The 19,667-nt window shown below is 48.5% G+C and overlaps 1 protein-coding gene across 2 annotated transcripts in view; it reads left to right on the top strand.

Annotated features, from left to right (window-relative positions):
• Nucleotides 1–6,154: 6,154 nt before the first annotated feature.
• The window catches only part of LAMA3 (laminin subunit alpha 3), a 166,430-nt gene continuing 152,917 nt past the window's right edge, over nt 6,155–19,667 (top strand). Inside the window, exon 1 of one of the 2 annotated variants that reach the window (XM_075270593.1) lies at nt 6,155–6,734. In XM_075270593.1, coding sequence (XP_075126694.1) covers nt 6,423–6,734 — 312 coding nt within the window. In that variant the 5' untranslated portion in view covers nt 6,155–6,422. The remainder of the gene's footprint in view (nt 6,735–19,667) is intronic. The other variant, XM_075270594.1, reaches the window with a different exon arrangement.

The raw sequence follows: 19,667 nt of genomic DNA on the forward strand, positions 1-19,667 counted from the left end.
GTTGTGCCGTGGGGGGAGCCTTCAATATATCCCTCGACTCATCTGAATGAGCTGGGTAAACCATGCCCTCTTTGGCCAAAATGGGATTATTGCAATCACAGATGCCTGGTCCTGTCTGACTTTCATCAATACCCTTGGTATCATGGAAAGTGGAGGGAAAATATACGCCAGCCTGAACCTCCATGGAATCAACAGGGCATCCACTGCCAGGGGATTGTCCTCCAGGTAGAGGGAGCAGAATTTCTCCACCTTGGCATTGTATCTCGTGGCCATCAGGTCCTTCTCCGGAATTCCCCAACTCTCTGTTATTTGGTGAAATACTTCTGTGTTTAGGGACCACTCGCCTGACACCGTCAGACCCCGGCTCAACTGGTCCGCTATCACATTCAAGACTCCCTTGATGTGAACTGTCATGAGATGGGTAAGATTCTTCTCTGCCCAGGAGAAAATTAGCTCTGTCTCTCTCAGAAGGGCGAGTGACCGGGTGCCTCCCTGCTTGTTCAGGTAGAGGACTGCGGTTGAATTGTCTGACCGCACCTTCACTGCCCTGCCACGAAGGGAGGGGGCAAAATGTAGAAGTGCCAGGTAGATGGCTCTGATTTCGCGCCAATTGGAAGACTTGGTCCTTTCTGACCGATTCCACGTCCCTCTTGCATACATCTCGCCTAGATGGGCTCCCCAACCGGTAAGAGATGCATCCGTTGTCAACAGGATCCAGACCGGCTGGACCGTGGACCTTCCGTCTTTTAGATGGATCCACCATCTGAGTGATCGACGGGTATTGAGGGATAGATGGATACGTGAATCCAGACTCAGAGGGCTGCGGTTCCACTTCCTGAGGACCTCGCTCTGAAGAGGGCGCATATGCCACATTGCCCAAGGAACTGCCTCCACAGAGGCGAACATAAGACCCAGTACCTTCATGGCCGTACGGATCGATACCTGGCGTTTCTGACAGAGCTGTCTGACAGCTACTCTGATCTTCTCTTTCCTCTGGTGAGGAAGAGATACTGTCATCTGGACAGAATCCAACACGAACCCCAGAAAATTTTTCTTTGTAGAGGGTTCCACGTCCGACTTGTCCCAATTTATTATCCATCCGAGGCTCTGTATGTGATTCTTTAGCAACTCCACTGAGTGCGCCTTTAGCAGCCAATCGTCCAAGTACGGGACTATAAATAGCCCTTGAAGCCTGAGGCAAGCAGCGATCGGTGCTATGACCTTTGTGAAGACATAGGGTGCCGTGGTGATACCGAACGGCAGAGCCGCAAACTGGAAGTGACACAGCTGGCCGTGCATTTGAACGGCTATCCTCAGATATTTCTTGTGAGTTGGAGCTATTGGGATGTGAAGGTAAGCATCCTTGAGGGCCAACGTGGCGAGAACATCACCGGGCTGGAGAAAGGAGGTCACAGATTTTATTGTTTCCATCCGGAAGTGCAACTTGCGGATAAACTGGTTCAGAAACCTGAGGTCGATTATCATCCTCCAGCCTCCTGATGCTTTTGGCACCAGGAAGACTGGAGAGTATATGCCTGCACCTCTTTCTTCCATCGAGACTGGTTCCAGGGCTGCCTCCGCCAGGAACTCAGAAGCCAGAGATGGAGACGAAAATGATTTCAGGAGGTCATCCCTAGGAACCCCGTCATCAATGTCTCGCTATAACCTTGCCAGATTTGCTTGCAGCTGGTTACAGACCTCAGAGGAGGCTATGCCAATGGAAGCCTACGCTCTACGTTGCGCCAGGAAAGCTTGGCTACTGCGAAGTCAACCTTCGGCGGTGACATCCAGCTGGCATGGGCACTTTCCTCCAGGGGGAACATCTGTTTAAATCTCTTAGATTGAAAAAACGGCTTTTCCGGACGCTTCCACTCAGCTTTCATAGCATTGGCCAGGGCGGGCTCCACTTGGAAGGTCCTAGACCTTCTATAGGTGGAGTCTGAGGCTTCCCCCTCGTCAACATCACACCCACCTGGGTGGATGGACTTGAGGAGTTTCTGCATTTTTTCCACGGGAAAAGCAGCTCTGGAAATTTCAGGCTCCTCATCCGAAGAAGCATCCACGGTATTAGAGCCTTCCTCTGAAGGATATGCAAAGGGCCGTGGTTCCCTGCGAGGTCTCTTAGCCGAGCTGACAAAGGCCTCCTTCATCTCCAGCATGGAGTCAGTGACGAATTCTTTCACCCACGCGACCATGTCACGGAGCGCGGGTTCTTCAGGCGGAGGGGCCCCGACACTGGCGACACCTGTTAAACTCATATCCGTCAGGCAATGGAATGTCGCAGTCTCTGCAGGCGAGATGCCTGCGCTTGGATGACCCCTTACGCCTGGGAGGCTCATCCTCTTTGGGAGAGGAAGAAATCTGCAAGAGAGAAGAAATAAAACTAAGTATTTCAAGCAAAAAAACACCATAGCCTGGCTAGGGTTAATAGTACCGTAGTAATAAGTGCAAGTCCTTAGAACACAAGGTAACAAGGCAAACACAAGGACGCTAGAAGCAGCGGAGCTTGGTCCGATCAAACAGAGCAAGCACTGTAACCTTGAACCGTCAAGGTTTAAATACCTAAGGAGGAAGGGGAGGAGGAGGAGTGGACCACAACTCCTCCCACTCTACTCCAACTTCCCCCCTCTCTTATGCCTTTTTTTTTTTTCCTTTTTTTTTTTCTTTCCTCTCCCCCTAAGAGGAAATTCAAGCCCCTCAGGGGTCTCCTGACAGCTTTTGGGCTGTTTTAAACTGCCCCCCCCCCTTGTAGGAGGGAGAGGGTTAATTCTCGGCCGGAGAGGGAAAAGAGACGCCTCCCCCCCCCCCCCCCGGCCGAACAGCCGGAATCCCCGAAGTCTTACTGCGCATGCGCTGAGCAGCGAGGCCACGCATGCGCAGAGAGAAAAATTGCCAGCCGGACACAGGGAGCCGGAGGAGCGCGCGCCGGAGGGAAGGGACGCTCAGACCGGCCTAAAGCAGGAGCGAGGCAAGGTAGGAACGCTCCTGAAAGAAAAAAAGAAGCTAGGAGGTAAGAGTAACCTCCTTCCACCTGTCCTGCACACAGGACAGAAAAAAACACAAGGGGAGGAGGTTCCTCTTACCTTCTTATAGGAGGGGGTCAGTGTGAATTTAATTAATTAATTAAAAATCCACCTGTCCTAACCACGCACAGGGGTAGGAATACCCCATCTGTTGTGCCGCGGTTTGGACGTGGGGGAATAGCCTTTAGCAGAGAGATCAACATAAGTGAGTATTTATATGTAGTGAAGTCATAGTGACAGCTTTCATATGGGAGTGGATATAGTTAGCTCTGCATAATGACAAATGTAGAAAATACTGTGGATGCTGGAAAACAGTGAAGTAAATGAAGTCAGATCATAAAGGATAGTACATACCACGATAAGAACGCGCCTCGACTAAGCTTTTACGGCTATTATCACCATACTCCATTGCTGGATTACATTTTTGTTACATATTTACATTTTTTCAACTACCACGTATGTTCTTTGACAGGTAGCATTGGTCCCCTTGTATGTATATGTTGATGTCTCTGCACTGTGTTGTATTAATGTTTTTTAATACTTTCAAATAAATCATTGTTTTTATGTATGATGATTCCATTGTCCATGTCCTATATTGTTGATTTTTTTTTTTTTTTGGATTATCATCTAAATCTTTCTTGCCTTTAGTTGTATGTTTTCGTATTTTTCACGATGGGGAACAGCTCCAGCACCATCATGTTCTTTGCTGCACCACCTGTTATCCAAACATGTGGCCATGGGGCTGCTGACCAACGCTCACCGAACACTGCATCATAGCCTGTTGAGCTGGCCGCGTCGGTGAAAATCTGGAAGTCCGGGTTGGACAACTCCTTCTCTGAGAAGCATGATATGCCTGCATAGTAAGTCAGAAAGGATTTCCAGACTTTCAAATCTTTCCGCAGTACCTTGGTTATTCGGACATAGTGATGAAGCATTCTCTTTCCAGCAGTGGCCATGGCCAAATGTCTGTAAAAAATTTCCCCATGGGAAATATCCTGCATGCAAAGATCAATTGCCCCAGTAGCAACTGCAACTGGACCAATGGAACTTTCTTTGATATGAGACATAATCTTCTTAGTGGCCAAGGGGACTCTGAACTTATCTGCAAGGAAGCTGAACATGTGGAGTAAATACAGACATTGTGGAGAGTTCTTAGGACCGACAAATAGAAAATCATCCAGGTAATGTATTACTAAAGAGGAAGCTGACTACTGCCACAGTACCCACTCTAGGAAGGTACTAAAAACTTCAAAATATCGGCATAAGATGGAGTACCCCATGGGTAAGCACATATCATAGTAGAACCTCCCTTCAAACTGACAACCCAGCAAGTGAAAACAATCTGGGTGTACAGGTAGGAGCTGAAAGGTTGACTCTATATCCGCTTTTGCAAGCAAAGCACCACGTCCTGCACGCACTACCAGGGACACCGCTTTATCAAAGGACATGTAGGCCACAGCTGTTTCTTCTTTTGGGATACCATCATTGAGTGATTCGCCAGATGGGAAGGATAGGTGATGGTTAAGTCTGAATATTCTTTCCTCCTTCTTGGGGACCAGGCTCAGTGGTGACACTGTAAAGTTTTTAAATGGGGGCTCGGTAAAGCAGCCGAAAGACAGCTCTTTCTCAATTTTTGCCTGTGCTATGTTAATGTGTTTTGAAATTGAACGTAAATTGTCTGCTAGGGTAACAGATAACTTGTAACATGGGGTATGTAGAAACCAAAAGTAAACCACTAATAAGCATGTCTGCTTCTTGTCTACTCCCCTCCAGTTTTAACAACATTGCCTTAAACATATCCAAAACATCCCTGCCAGTTGAAGCCTGTGTAAACCATATTTGTCAACTCACTGGTCGGTATGACAGTTGGCTGTGCACTTTCCGAGGGTGGCTGCCGCAGGGCTGGTCCAGTTACCAGAACCTTTGGGACGCTCGACGATTCCTGTGTGGTCCGATTCCTGTGTGGTCCTGGGCTCTCTTCTCCAACTCTTTGAACCCACATTGCCGTGTGACCATCTAGATCTGTGTGAATCCCTCAAGGATGAGCCAGAGGAGTGCGAAGCCAACCTCTCCCTGCTATAGCCACGATGATGCCTTCTGCTTTGCCTCCAGGATCTATCACTATGTTGACTTGGGGGACTCCCAGCGGATGATCCACTGAGGGATCTATGCCGGCTACGGTGGGGGCACCTACTGTTATGCGGAGAGATGCTGGACCTAAGAGACCCATGTTCCTCAAAAACCCTGTAAGGGCGGTCATCCAAGTGCCAGGAGTCGCGGGACCTAGGGGACTTTCTGAAGAGTCTAGATGCAGGGGGCGTTATGGGAGCATTTTGCCCACCAATAACTCCCCACCGCTGTGGCCTGTACAAAGCGCACTGGGTTCGCAGGGGGGGGCAGTAGCTATTGGGCCCGAGCTAAATGCCTCCCCTGCAGTCCTAGCATACTGGGCAGGGAAGCAAAGGGATAATTATAACTGTGTGACAGGTGGGCTACTTGGGAGTTCATTAGGGAAAGGGAAAGCTATTTGCAGCTGACTATCTGCTGGCAGCCATGTGCTGACCTCCGGGCCTGTGCCCGATTGGCTGCAGCATCCGATGGCCGATGCTGTTTCTGCCTAACCACCTTCTCTTTATTGGTACGGGTTGCTCCACGTGCAGGGGCTTTAACCCTGCTGCATCTAGGAAGGGGGCTTGGGGAGAGCCAGGCTGGTGTCCTAGTGGTCCTCACTGGATGGGCCATGTGCTCCACTGGCTGCTGGGAGGGACCTGGACTGAAGCCCCTCTCTCCCGGAGCAGGGAATCCAGCCATGCTGTCCCTTTCTGACTTACTTTACGTAGCAGCTGCTCTAAGAGCCGCTGGTGGTGCTGCAGCTCCTGGGATTGCGCCATCATGTGGGGTTGGAAAGCGGCTGGGCAAGGGTTAATCAGGGAGAGAGAAAGTGAAAGCAGTTGTTTCCTCTGCTCTGGCAGGGGATTCAAGAAGACTTCACTGCACTGAATATGCCTGTGAGGCCCCACCCCCTCCCCGAGCCATCCAATGAATGGTAAGCCAGCAGAGGAGAAGGGACTCCTATACACACACACACACAAGGCTGCTCAGTATCCAGCTGGCTTATGCAGCCAGCCGGCTTGCAAGTCAGTCTGATGTGGCTGCTACCAGGGAACAATAGCTCACATTCACCTGCAGGCACATGTAGATGAGGCAGCCCCTGTACTGAGGTGACCCGGGCGGGCAGGTTGCTGCTGGGGGAGTGTCGTGTGTACTCACACCTGGGGCTGGGCACCAGGGGCAGCCGAGCTTTGTTTTTCAGCGCTGACAGTAGCAGGGGAGCCAGAGCGGAGAGCAGGGAGCCAACGGGAATGGCTGCTATCTAGGAGACAGCATCACCTCAGGACTATGGGGCTCAGGAGCCGAGCCTGCCCGTGGGTCCTCTCCTGTGGCTGCTCCAGGCTGGCCGGGACACTACTGGCATCTGCGTTTCTACTCTGCCTGCTGCAGCAGGGACATGGCCAGGAGTTTGGAGGAGCCAGCACTGGATTCAGCCTGCACCCTCCTTCCTTCAACCTGGCAGAAGGAGCCAAGATCAGGGCAACTGCGACCTGTGGGGAGGAGGAGAGCGGTGTAGGGGGCACAGTGCCCAGGATGGACCTGTACTGCAAGTTGGTGGGAGGACCAGTGGCATCCTCCACCCAGGGGCACACTATCCAGGTAGGCACTGTCTGCCCTCTCTGCAGGCTGGCTGCTTCACTATTACTTGCTGCATTACAGAGTGAACTATAGACTGATTAGCATAAATCCAGTATTCACACTCATGACACACATAGATACACACACATTAGGTGCTCACATTGTACATACACTCACACACTCAACCTTTATACACCCATACAGTACGTGCTACACTCACATACACAAATGCACATATACAGTATAAATACACAATGATTACACACACATACTGCACATACATATACACACAACATACATATACAGTATATGCTACACTGACATACACAAGTGCACATATATAAACACACAATGGTTAGACACACATACTGCACATACATACAGAACTTTGTAACACACACATTATATAGTACACTGCTGTACTCAAACACACATTCCCCATACGTCCAACACAGCAGCACAACAGATGGGGTATTCCTGCCCCTGCGTGCAATCAGGACAGGTGGAACTTTTACTCAATCAAAGAACCTCCCCTATAAGAGGTCACCAGACCTCCCCCTCCTCGTGTTTTTTTCTGTCCTGCGGACAGGGACAAGTGGTGAGGAGGCCTGTGGCCTCCTCCGGGATCGGAAGAAGGTGGCTGTTAGCTCCTTCTTCTTTCCCTTTCTTTCCTTCTCTTTCTTTCCTTCTGAGAGAAAGATTTAGGTTTTGTCTTACCTGCTTTGCAGGGTGTCTGATGGTTCAGCTGTGCACAGCTCATTCACTGCCCAGTAAGGTAAGCTGAGTCCTAGCTTTCCTCTGTGTTTTCTGAAAACTAAAAGCACTGATACTTTTTTGCTATGGGCACTCTATTATGTCGATTGTATGTCTATTGCAATGGCCTGTATGTACCTGTCTGTGTTACAGTCAGGCATGGAATTTTTGTGGGAGCCTTGCTTCCCTTCATGCTTAGTGCATAGTGTAGCACTTATGTCTATTGCAGTAGCCTGTATGTACCTGTCTGTGTTACAGTCTGGCATGGAATTTGTGTGGGAGCCTTGCTTCCCTCCATGCTTAGTGCATAGTGTGAGCACTCATTTCTATTGCAATGGCCTGTCTGTGTTACAGTCAGGCATGGAATTTGGGTGGAGCCTTTGCTCCATTCATGCATAGTGCATAGTGTAGCACTTATGTCTATTGCAGTAGCCTGTATGTACCTGTCTGTGTTACAGTCAGGCATGGAATTTGTGTGGAGCCTTTGCTCCCTTTATGCTTAGTGCATAGTTGTGCATGTCTATTGCGATGCCCTGTGCGATTGTTATGGCTTTACCGCACCTATCTGGCCGGGTCTTCCCGCTGCCATAAAGCGCATCTAATGGGAACTGCAGCCTATGAGATGGCAGTGAGTTATCCAGCAACTCCCACAGCTCTGGTGAGGTAAGCTAAGGTGCACCAAGACTACTTTTGTGAGTGAACAAGTCCCTTTAAAAAAAAAAAAAAAAAAAAAAGGGGAGTTTTTTTCGTGTTGCTGTCTGTAAGGAAACAGACTTTTATGTTAAGTGCACCGGGTCTAGAGTTCTATACTGTTCGTACTCTACCCGAAGGCTAGATCTGCCTTCTCCATCTGTGCCATCTGCCTGTGGGCTGCCTGACTAATGCCTACTGTGTCGGCGTCACTACAAATTTGATCATTGGGGTCGTCCCCCAAGAGTCGATATGGCTGTCTCTAAATTATCGAGGCGCACGTTAGTGCCATCAGAAGATGGCTCAAATCTCCAGGAGGCGATATACAGGCGTGCAGAGGGTTCCCTGCACCGAATTTATACTGCAGCATCTGCGCAGGCCTCCGTGGGAGTTCAACAGGAGAAGTCGTTCAGTTCCTGCGAGGTAATAGATCTACTCTGTGTAGAGATATCTATACAGGTGTTCCCTGTGATGATCTTCTGGCGTTCCTATCCTCCACCTCCGTAGCAGTGGATTATTTGGCAGAAGCAGGTTTGTATCAAGTGAAGATTGCGGCGAAGGCTATCTCATTAGCCACGGCCGCAAAACGCCCCCTGTGGATGAAGCCCTGGAGGGCAGATAGTACTTCCAAATACAACTTGTGCGCACTTCCGTTTGAGCCGGGCAGACTCTTTTGGAAAGAGCTGGATACCATTATGGAGGTATAAATTGACACACCATCCGAGAGCCTGAGAAGGAGAAAACTACCTTCTGACGTCTACTCCCCCCTCCCCTTGTATCCGCTTTGCCAGTGGAAGGTCGACTTTCCCACTTCTCGGCGGCATGGAGCCGTCACATTCAGGACCCATGGGGCCTCCAGCTCGTGTATTCGAGCTACAAAATAAAGTTCACATCTCACCCACCCGACAAATTTGTGTAAACCCGCGTTTTGTGTTCAAAAGCAGATCCTTCTGGAGAACGCTGTTCAGGGATACCTGGACAAAGGCGCTCTAGAGCCAGTGCCTGGCAGAGCAATCGACCGGATTTTACTCTCCAGTGTTTTTGGGACCCAAAACATCGGGAGTCAGAGAATGGTGGTCGATTTAAGATTTCTCAACCAATACGTCCTCAAGACCCATTTCCGGAAGGGAACTATCAGGTCAGTGACACCTTTTCTGCACCGAGGAGACAGGTTTGTCACCCTAGATTTAAGGGACGCATATTTACACATCCCGATATTTCCGCCACACAGAAGGTTCTTGAGGATCGGGGTTGTGCTGAACGGTACTCTGTGTCATCTGCAGTTCACAGCTCTTCCGTTCGGAATATCCTCGCCCCCCCCACACCTTTACAAAGGTCGTGGCCCCGGTCGTTGCAGCTCTTCGGCTCCAAGGTATATTCATCATACCGTACCTAGACGATTGGCTGTTAAAGGCCCACTCAACAGAGGTTCTCGCGGCCCACCTAAGGATCACTATCGCCTTCCTAGAAGAGTTAGGCGGGCTGATCAATGGTCAAAACTCGGCAGTCGTCCCCACCACCAGAATCCAGTTCTTGGGTTCATTGTGGACTCTCAGAGGATGGAGATATCTCTCCCTCACAGTCAGAAGGAGTAGATTTGTCGGGCGTTGCAACATCTGGCGGATACGCGGGAGGTTCGGGTAAGAACCTCAATGAAGGTCCTAGGTTTAATGTCAGCAGCTGCAGATGCAGTTCCATGGGCACTAGAGCATATGCGTCCACTACAGAGCGAGATCCTCAAGGTTTGGAGCCGCAGCCCCTCAGGGCTGAAGAAGCCTATCCAGTTGTCCATCAGTACCCGTCGATCACTGCAATGGTGGTCCCTATTGAAGGACGGGATGTCCACGGTCCAGCCCGACTGGACCCTGTTGACAACGGATGCCTCCTTCCATGGCTGGGGAGCGCATCGGGGGGAGACCCTGGCACAAGGGACATGGAGCCGACTGGAGACTGCTCAGTCATCGAATTGGCGCGAGTCTGCGCAGTGTATTGAACCCTGCTATACTTCACCCAGGATCTACGCGGCAAGGCGGTCAGAGTCAGGACGGACAACGTCACGGTGGTCCTCTACCTGAACAAGCAGGGAGGGATGAGGTCCCCTCCCTCTTCAAGCTAACAGATCAGATTTTTTTCCTGGGCTGAGGAAAATCTAAGCCACCTCAGTGCGGTGCACATAAGGGGACATCTGAATGTGCTGGCAGACCAGCTCAGCAGGGGAGAAGCAGTGTCGGGCGAGTGGTCCCTCAACCAGGAGGTCTTTCGTCAGTTGACTCGGATGAGGGGTCTCCCCGAGGTGGATCTGATGGCCACCCAGTACAATGCCAAGGTGGAGAGGGTCTGTTCCCTCTACCAGGAGGACAACCCCTTGGCAGTAGATGCCCTATCAATACCTTGGAGGTTCAGGCTGGCATACATCTTCCCTCCACTTCCCATGGTTTCGAAGGTATTGGCCAAGATCAGTCAAGACCAGGTATGGGTGATTGCCATCATACCGTTCTGGCCAAAAAGGGCATGATTTACCCACCTCATACAGATGAGTCGAGGGAATTACTGGAGGCTTCCACTTCTTCACAACCTGGTAACCCGAAACAAGTGGCTATGCCAGGACCTGAAGAGGTTCAACCTGACAGCCTGGAGGTTGACCGCACCCTATACGGACATGGGGGATTGTCACAGGCCATGCGGACAACACTGGCCTGCTCAAGGGCAGATTCTATGAATAGAAGCTACATGAGGATTGGCAGAATTTACCAGCAATGGTGCACAGAGAATCAACGTGCAATACCAGTTATGGAGACGGTATTGGAGTTTTGGTAAAGCGGGCTGGAGAAAGCCCTCACCCCGGTGACATTAAAAGTGCATGTAGCTGCCCTTTCAGCCGTATTAGGGATAAGATTGTCTCAAGATTCGTTGGTAAGTTAATCCTTAAGAGGGGCCGGTGGCTCCGACCCGCAATCCAAGTCCTAATCCCCCAATGGGATTTAGCTACGGTACTGCAGGGGCTCTGTGGGCCCCCCTTTGAACCACTACAAGACATAGGACTAAAGTTCCTCTTCTGCAAAGTGGAATTCCTCTTAGCCGTCACATCAGCTAAGCGTACTGGAGAACTGCAGGCTTTAGCAGCCTCTGAGCCGTATTTACTATTCTTCCAGACAGGGTACAATTAAGATATCTCCCGGGATTTATTCCAAAAAGTCCCGTCGACCCAGAAAACCTTTCTGGTAAGTCTTTTCAGAAAATACAAGGGGTGTAGAGCCTTGAAGGCAACATTGGCGAGATGGATCAAGGAGGCCATCTCTCAAGCATTCAGTACTCAGGGCCTACTTCCGCCTGAGTTTTAAGGGCACATTCTAGTTGTGCAGTTGCCACGACATGTGGGGAGAGATATTCCATCTCCCTGGACCAGATTTATGCGGCAGCGACCTGGAGTTCTCACTTAACTTTTGTGAGACATGATAGGTTGGACGATTTTAGCGCGGAGGCGGCTGCCTTCGGTCGCTCGGTATTGACATCAGTTTGTCAGGAAGTCCCACCCTAGGTGGGGGTTTCTTGCTACCTCCCCATCTGTTGTGCTGCTGTGTTGGACGTATGGGGAATGGAGGATTATGTAGATAATCTGTTTTCCCATAGTCCAAACAGCAGCACAAAGCTCCCTCCCTGTATGTTTGGCTTGTTAATTTTCTGAAGGGTTTGGAAATCTCTACTTTAGAACTAACACGAGGAGGGGGAGGTCTGGTGACCTCTTATAGGGGAGGTTCTTTGATTGAGTAAAAGTTCCACCTGTCCTGATTGCACGCAGGGGCAGGAATACCCCATCTGTTGTGCTGCTGTTTGGACTATGGGAAAACAGATTATCTACATAATCCTCCATTATACAACGGCATTATACACTCACGCCATGTACACAGACCTACATACAAGTTACACACAGGTATTCATAAACACACATTATACAATGACCTCTAAACACACAATGGATCCCGCAGATCAGCTGTTTCCCCATGCCGACTACATCGCTCACTTGCTGTAGTTTTAATAGTGGCGGTTGTTAATGCTGCAGCACCTGTCTCATAGACTTACATAGGACAGCCACTTTAGTTCTCATAATCGCTGCTATTATAAGTGCTGGTAACCATTACTGGTTGTGCTTGCCTGGGGACACAGGATAATCCCTATTCAGCAGGTCTAATTCATGGCTTTTTCCTGCAGAATCCAATAAAATAATTGAAATAATCACTACGGAGACAATTATTGCAATCTGCATGCATGTTTTCAGGGGCATAGGAACAGGGTGTAAAATACTCCAATCACTGACTTTCATTGGATCCACAATGTTAGCAGATTTGGCGCAGAATCAACATCATAACTTTTGTCAGATTCAGGAATTTTTGTGACAGCGCAAGATTACACCTTCCTTACTACCAAACACATTGGGACCTTAGGTATAGGCAAATGTATTGGTGTTACCAGAGTCTTGGATACGTTTCCAGCAATGCTAAAGTTTACAGATGTTTCATACCTTAAGGTTAAGGCTCAATTTGCGAAATTGCAGCAGAACAAAATGCTGCATGTTACAGTACTAGGAAAGTAAATGGGATCCTGGTTAATCCCATCCACACATTGCAGGAAAAAATACTGTGGAAAAGCTAATTTTTCAAAAACAAAAACATTTTTGAAATCTGCAGCATGTCAGTTTTACCTGCAGAAACACCTGTTTTCCCTGTAGACTAAGCTAGTCCACACGTAAAAACCTCCTGGCTTATTTTGGTCCTGAAAAAAAGCTTCCTAATTGGGAAGCGTTTTTTTTTTTTGTTTGTTTGTTTTTTTACCTTGAGGCGTTTTTGGAGCTTTTTCTGGAGCAGTTTTTGGTAAAAAAAAAAAAAAAATTGCTTCAGAAAACGCCAGGCGGTTTGCCCCTCCCCTAAGGGTCAGTGCACAACTAGTTTTTTTACGAGGATTTTGATGCTGAATCCGCCTCAAAATCAGCCTCCAAAAAAAGCCTCCCAGTAGAGTTCTATTGGGAGGCTTTTTTGGAGGCTGATTTTGAGGCGGATTCAGCTTCAAAATCAGCACCAAAAAACTCAGTGTGCACTGACCCTTAAAATGGAAGAAAAACCGCAGAGAAAAACGCAGCAAAAATGCAATGAAAAAAATGTGGTGTTTCTGCTACATTTTTTTTTAGATGCATTTTACAACATGAAGCCTTAGCCAGTGGTGTAACTAGGAATGGCAGGGCCCTGTGACGAACCTTTGACATGGGGCCCCCCCTCCAAAGACCCCAACAGACCGCCCCTTTTCCCCCGCATTCCTGCAGGCACTATTATGCCCCATAGTGGCCCCTGTACACAGTATTATGCCCCATAGTGGCCCCTGCACACAGTATTATGCCCCATAATGGCCCCTGCACACAGTATTATGCCCCATAATGGCCCCTGCACACAGTATTATGCCCCATAATGGCCCCTGCACACAGTATTATGCCCCATAGTAGCCCCTGCACACAGTATTATGCCCCATAGTGGCCCCTACACACAGTATTATACCCCATTGTGGCCCCAGCACACAGTATTATACCCCATTGTGGCCCCAGCACACAGTATTATACCCCATTGTGGCCCCTGCACACAGTATTATACCCCACTGTGGCCCCTGCACACAGTATTATGCCCTATTGTGGCCCCTGCACACAGTATTATGCCCCATTGTGGCCCCTGCACACAGTATTATACCCCATTGTGGCCCCTGCACACAGTATTATGCCCTATTGTGGCCCCTGCACACAGTATTATGCCCTATTGTGGCCCCTGCACACAGTATTATGCCCTATAGTGGTCCCTGTAGCACAGTATTATGCACTGTAACACATAATACTGTAATAAGTTCACTGCCTGGGAAAGAAGGGGTTACAATGCCACATTCAGTATCAGTTTAGAGTATTCTCACATTTCTCACTTAAAACACTCTTCACAGACACTGAATGTGGCACTTGTAACCCCTTCATCCCCAGGCAGCTGCCAGCACAGAGTTTTGTGCTGACAGCCTGCCCTGCACACATAGGTTAAACTCACTAGTCTGCACTCACTCAGCGCTGCTCACTCCATCCCCCGGCACTATCTTCTTCCTGTGTGATGTCTCCACACCTCCCTCACTGTCAGGACACAAACTGAGGTTCTCCACCGCCCGGAACCCAACACCTTATGTGGTCTCGGGCCTCAAAAAGTTAAATTTATTGTTTATTTCTTTTTTTGCCATATTAACTAGTGAGGGGGCCCGGGCCCTCTAAGGTGTCAGGCCCTGTGGCAGCTGCTACCACTGCTACTGTGGTATTTACACCACTGGCCTAAGGCTAAGGCCCCATGTAGCGGGCGGGCAGCAGCAAAAAAGTCACGCAGGAAAACCTGCAGCAGCAATATATTGTGTTTTTTCCCACAGCGCTTTTCACATAAAATCCACAGAGGTTTCCCCTGCAGACTTTCTGCTTCATTTATACCTATATTTCTACCTGGTCCCCTGTCAGATCTGCTGTAGGGAGCCACTTCTGGCACCCGTCCTTTACACAATATAGGGCTTGAAGCAGAAGGTTCCATCCTGTGAATAGGGGTCAGATGTCGTCACTGTACCTTTGCTCCCATTGAAGTCAGTGCAGGGATGGCACCCAGACTATATACAGGGAACAGAGATTTTTTTTCTTCTGTCCTTGTAATGTGTATAAAACAGGCTCTGGAAACGACTCTGTATAGTTGATCAGTACAAAGGATAGGCCACGGAAACCTTAACCTCGGAGAACCCCTTTAAATATAAGAGGATAGTAGCAGTGCAGTAGGGTTTCTGGGATTATACCAGTAGTGTAGTGAGCCTTCTGGTAATATATGGAATATCTGGGCATATCTTGCTAAGAGGATAGGTACAGAAGGTCACATTTATATGTGTACTGCATATATTTATATTTTTACAGCAAATGCATCAAATCTCTCCACTAATGCAGCAGAGGTGGCTGAGACATGTTTCTTGTGAGACTGGTGAACTTTTCCATGTCATGCCTGTGTTTTAGGTGTGTGTTGTCAGGATGTTTAGGTTGAGTAAATGCAAACATTTGCCATCACAATCCAAATAGGTGTTACCTGTGTGTTCCTCTCCAGCAGCAAATGTATGAGGGTATCTCCTGGAAACAAATGTTGTCAGAATTGCTGCGCATCCCAGGTCTTGTGCTTGGTGGGGGTCCCAGCAGTTGGACCCCCACTAATTGGCAAATCACCCCCTACCCTGAAAATAGGGCCTAAACTTTTGTGACCAAAGTCCCCCTTCAATCCATTCTGCATATCATAGATAAAGATGTGTCCTCCATAAAATTCGCCTAAGCAATAATAATAATAATAATACATTTTATTTATATAGCGCCAACATATTCCGCAGCACTGTACAATTTATAGGGTTCAGATACAGACATACATAACAAAGAACGTCATTTCACACAATGGGACTGAGGGCCCTGCTCAAAAGAGCTTACAATCTATGAGGTAGAGGGGGTGACACAAGAGGTAGCAGGGGCGGCATTGCTTATACAGTGTTCAGACAATTTTGTGCATTAGGAATTGTGATAGGCTTGTCTGAAAAGATGCGTCTTTAGTTTGCGTTTGAAACTGTAGAAGTTGGGAGTTAATCTTATTGTCCGGGGTAGAGCATTCCAGAGAAGTGGTGCAGCTCGGGAGAAGTCTTGTATACGAGCGTGGGAGGTTCTGATAATAGAGGATGTAAGTGTTAGGTCATTGAGTGAGCGGAGAACACGGGTTGGGCGGTAGACAGAGATGAGGGAAGAAATGTAGGGAGGTGCGGCATTATGGAGAGCCTTGTGGATGAGTGTGATAACTTTATATTTTATTCTATAATGAATAGGCAGCCAGTGTAGTGACTGGCACAGACCAGAGGCATCGCTGTAGCGTCTAGCCTGATAGATGAGCCTGGTCGCTGCATTCAGAATAGATTGTAGAGGGGAGAGTTTAGTGAGGGGAAGACCGATTAGTAAGGAGTTACAGTAGTCAAGGCGAGAATGAATCAGAGAGACAGTAAGTGTCTTTAGTGTATCTCTGGTAAGGAAAGGGCGTATTCTGGAGATGTTTTTGAGGTGGAGGTGACATGAACGTGCGAGTGATTCAATATGAGGGGTGAAGGAAAGGTCTGCGTCAAATATGACCCCGAGGCAGCGGGCCTGCTGCCTAGGAGTTATAGTAAGGCCTGAGACTGCAATGGATATATCAGGGACAGATCTGTTAGATGGTGGAAACAGTAGTAGTTCAGTCTTAGAGAGATTTAGTTTCAGATAGAGCGAGGACATGATATTAGAGACAGCAGAGAGACAGTCACTGGTGTTCTGTATGAGTGCAGGGGTGATGTCACGGGAAGATGTGTATAATTGGGTGTCATCAGCATAAAGATGGTACCTGAAGCCAAATCTGGCGATTGTTTGTCCAATGGGGGCTGTGTAGAGAGAAAAGAGCAGGGGGCCGAGGACCGAGCCCTGAGGAACCCCAACAGCAAGGGAAAGAGGGGAGGAAACAGAGCCCGCGAATGATACACTGAAAGTGCGGTCTGAGAGATAAGAGGAGAACCAGGAGAGTGCAGTGTCATTGAGGCCGACTGAGCGGAGCATAGTGAGGAGAAGTTGATGGTCAACAGTGTCAAAAGCTGCAGAGAGGTCCAGAAGAATAAGAGAGAAGTCACCATTGGATTTAGCCTTCAGTAGATCATTAGAGACTTTTGTGAGAGCTGTTTCAGTAGAGTGCAGAGCGCGGAAACCAGATTGTAAGGGGTCAAGCAGAGAGTTAGCAGAGAGATAACGAATTAACCGAGAATAAACCAGGCGTTCCAAAAGTTTAGAGATGAAGGGGAGGTTAGAGACGGGTCGATAGTTAGCAGCACAGGATGGGTCCAGGGAGGGTTTTTTCAGTAGCGGGGTTATAACAGCATGCTTGAAGGAGGATGGGAAGATTCCAGAAAAGAGAGAAAGGTTAAATATTTTAGTAAGGTAAGTAGTGACAGCAGGGGACAGAGATTGGAGAAGGTGTGAGGGGAAGGGGTCACTACTGCAGGTTGTGGGGCGAGATGAAGAAAGTAGCTGGGAGACTTCCTCTTCTGTAACAGGTTCAAAAGATGAGAATGGACAGTCTGAAGTGCGGCTGGTGAGGGGATCAGTACTATCGTAGGTGTGGGAGTCAATGCCACCTGGGGCTTGGGCAGTAATTTCCTGACGGATCTTATCAATTTTATCATGGAAATACATGGCCAGGTCATCAGCACTAAGGTCTGTGAATGGCGTCTGTTCCTTGGGTGTGAGTAAGGAGTGAAAGGTTTCAAAAAGCCTTTTAGGATTTCTGGAGAGAGAAGAGATGAGGGTGGTGAAATAGTCTTGTTTGGCGAGGTAAAGGGCAGAGCTATATGTTTTAAGCATAAACTTGAAGTGGAGGAAATCTGCAGGTGAGCGTGATTTTCGCCAGAGACGTTCGGCACACCTAGAGCATCGCTGGAGAAATCGTGTCTGTGGCGTGTGCCAGGGTTGCTGCCTCCTATGTGGGACTTTACGAGTGGAGGGGGGAGCAACCTCATCCAATGCATTTTTGAGGGTTTCATTATAGTGACTGGTGGCCAGATTGGGACAGGAGATTGAAGAGATGGAGGACAGGGAGGACTGTAGAGTATCTGCATCTGTAGAGTATCTGCAAATAATGTTGTCCCATTGGCATCCATTTTGATCGTAATCTGCATACCTGGAAGGATACCAGCCTTGAAGCAACAGCCAGATGGGAAGTGTGCAGCATCCCAGAGCATGCTGCTAAACGTTTTTGTGTTTGTCATTGGTATCTGCAGGTTGTCTTGTCTTTTATATGTCTATGATAAATGCAATGTGTGTGCCACTTCTCTGTGTAAATGCACTGTTCTACAATTTGATAAATGCTGTATTACCTCATGCCCAATCACAGGCCAGTGGCAGGGTTGAAGAAAGGGATTATATTCTCCTGTAGCTCTAGCAAAGTTAGTCCAGAGTTCCAGAGGACTAGAAGTCCAGGTCCAGAAAGGCTAAGTCTAGTCTTCAGTTGCAGAGTTAGTCCAGCAGCCATCTTGCATACGCCCTGCTGAGTGGCACAGTAGGAGACCTCATCCTAGTAACCAGAGAACCAAGCCATCTTATTCCAGGTATATCCGGAGACAGTCTCAGAGTTAGTGAGAGAACTTGAGGTGTCACCGAGCAACATCTGTGTCTGTGCCATTAGGAGCTACAGAGGTACACAACAGGAGTATTGAATACGGGCATACCTTCCAGGTACCCGGATTTTCCTATCTGGACTCATAGCCCCGCTACAGCCACTGTCTGCTGAGTGTGGTATGAGAGGAGGAGAGGAGAAAAGTACGTCTAGTACTGCAGAGTCTAAATTACCCTTGGCGAGTCCCTTAAGTCTAAGACACTGTCTATTGAACTCTATGCTGTAATCCATCTTGCAAGGCTGCTGGTGAATCGGTTGGCGTTGTTGAACAAAGAGTTACTTGGTTTACCCAGCGACCCTGGACTACTAAGTCATTGCCTGCATCACCATCAGGGCAGCTCCTGTACAACACCACCCCGGCTCAGTATTGAGAGGTCCCCACTCCAACACGGAGCGCCCCGGGGGAAAAGTAGGACTCTACTGCATCCAACAGGTAGAACAGAAGGACCCCCCTTATCTGTGCACAGCCCTGGGGAAGGATTGGAGTGTGTGAGCAGCGTATCAGACCTAGTAGGCAGTACAGCCCCTGTTGTCTTTACATGCGCTCTCTGCGTGTTTCTGGATGGCCACTGGGTTGCCGCAAGTGCAAATATCGTCTCCACCAACAGCATTGCACTGAAGATAATGATTGCTGATGTAAAAGTAAGAGTACTCAGTATTCAGATTCCTGACAGTACTTCTTTTATAAAGAGGCTCTGTGCCAGAGATTACTAGAGTAAAATGTCCATGCAGATGTGAACAACCTAAAGTGCACTGTCACCCCTTCATTATAGGGGTGCTTTTATTTCTTCTGTTCTCCCAGTTATCAGGTTAGCTAATTCAGTTGTGTTCATTATGGCAGAGACAGGCAGTCTCTGTATGTAACACAGAATGGAGTTGCTGCTGCCTGTACTTCATAGTCCAATATGGGTGGGCGGAGCTACACACAAATTTGGGGGAGGAGCTAAACGGCAGGTTGCATGTGAAACCCCGCCCACCAAATGATGCAAGAAACCAGGAAGAAAGAAGATTTTACAGCAGTAAAGACTGATGAGTATGTGAGGTGGGAATACCCCTTTAATTGTCCAATAAAACTGCAAGTTATATGACTAAAACGGGGGCCAACAGGTGCATGGAGCGCAAAGTAAGTGTACTTCGTAAGCTTACATGATGCCCATTACTTATGAACAAAAAGATAAAAAAGTGGGAATGGTTCTTTAAAGGGTCTGCTCCTAACATCTTTGAAGGTCTTGTGGAATTTGTGGATTGATCTGTC

The sequence above is a fragment of the Leptodactylus fuscus genome, chromosome 4, assembly GCF_031893055.1.
Source record: "Leptodactylus fuscus isolate aLepFus1 chromosome 4, aLepFus1.hap2, whole genome shotgun sequence".
NCBI lineage: Eukaryota > Metazoa > Chordata > Amphibia > Anura > Leptodactylidae > Leptodactylus > Leptodactylus fuscus.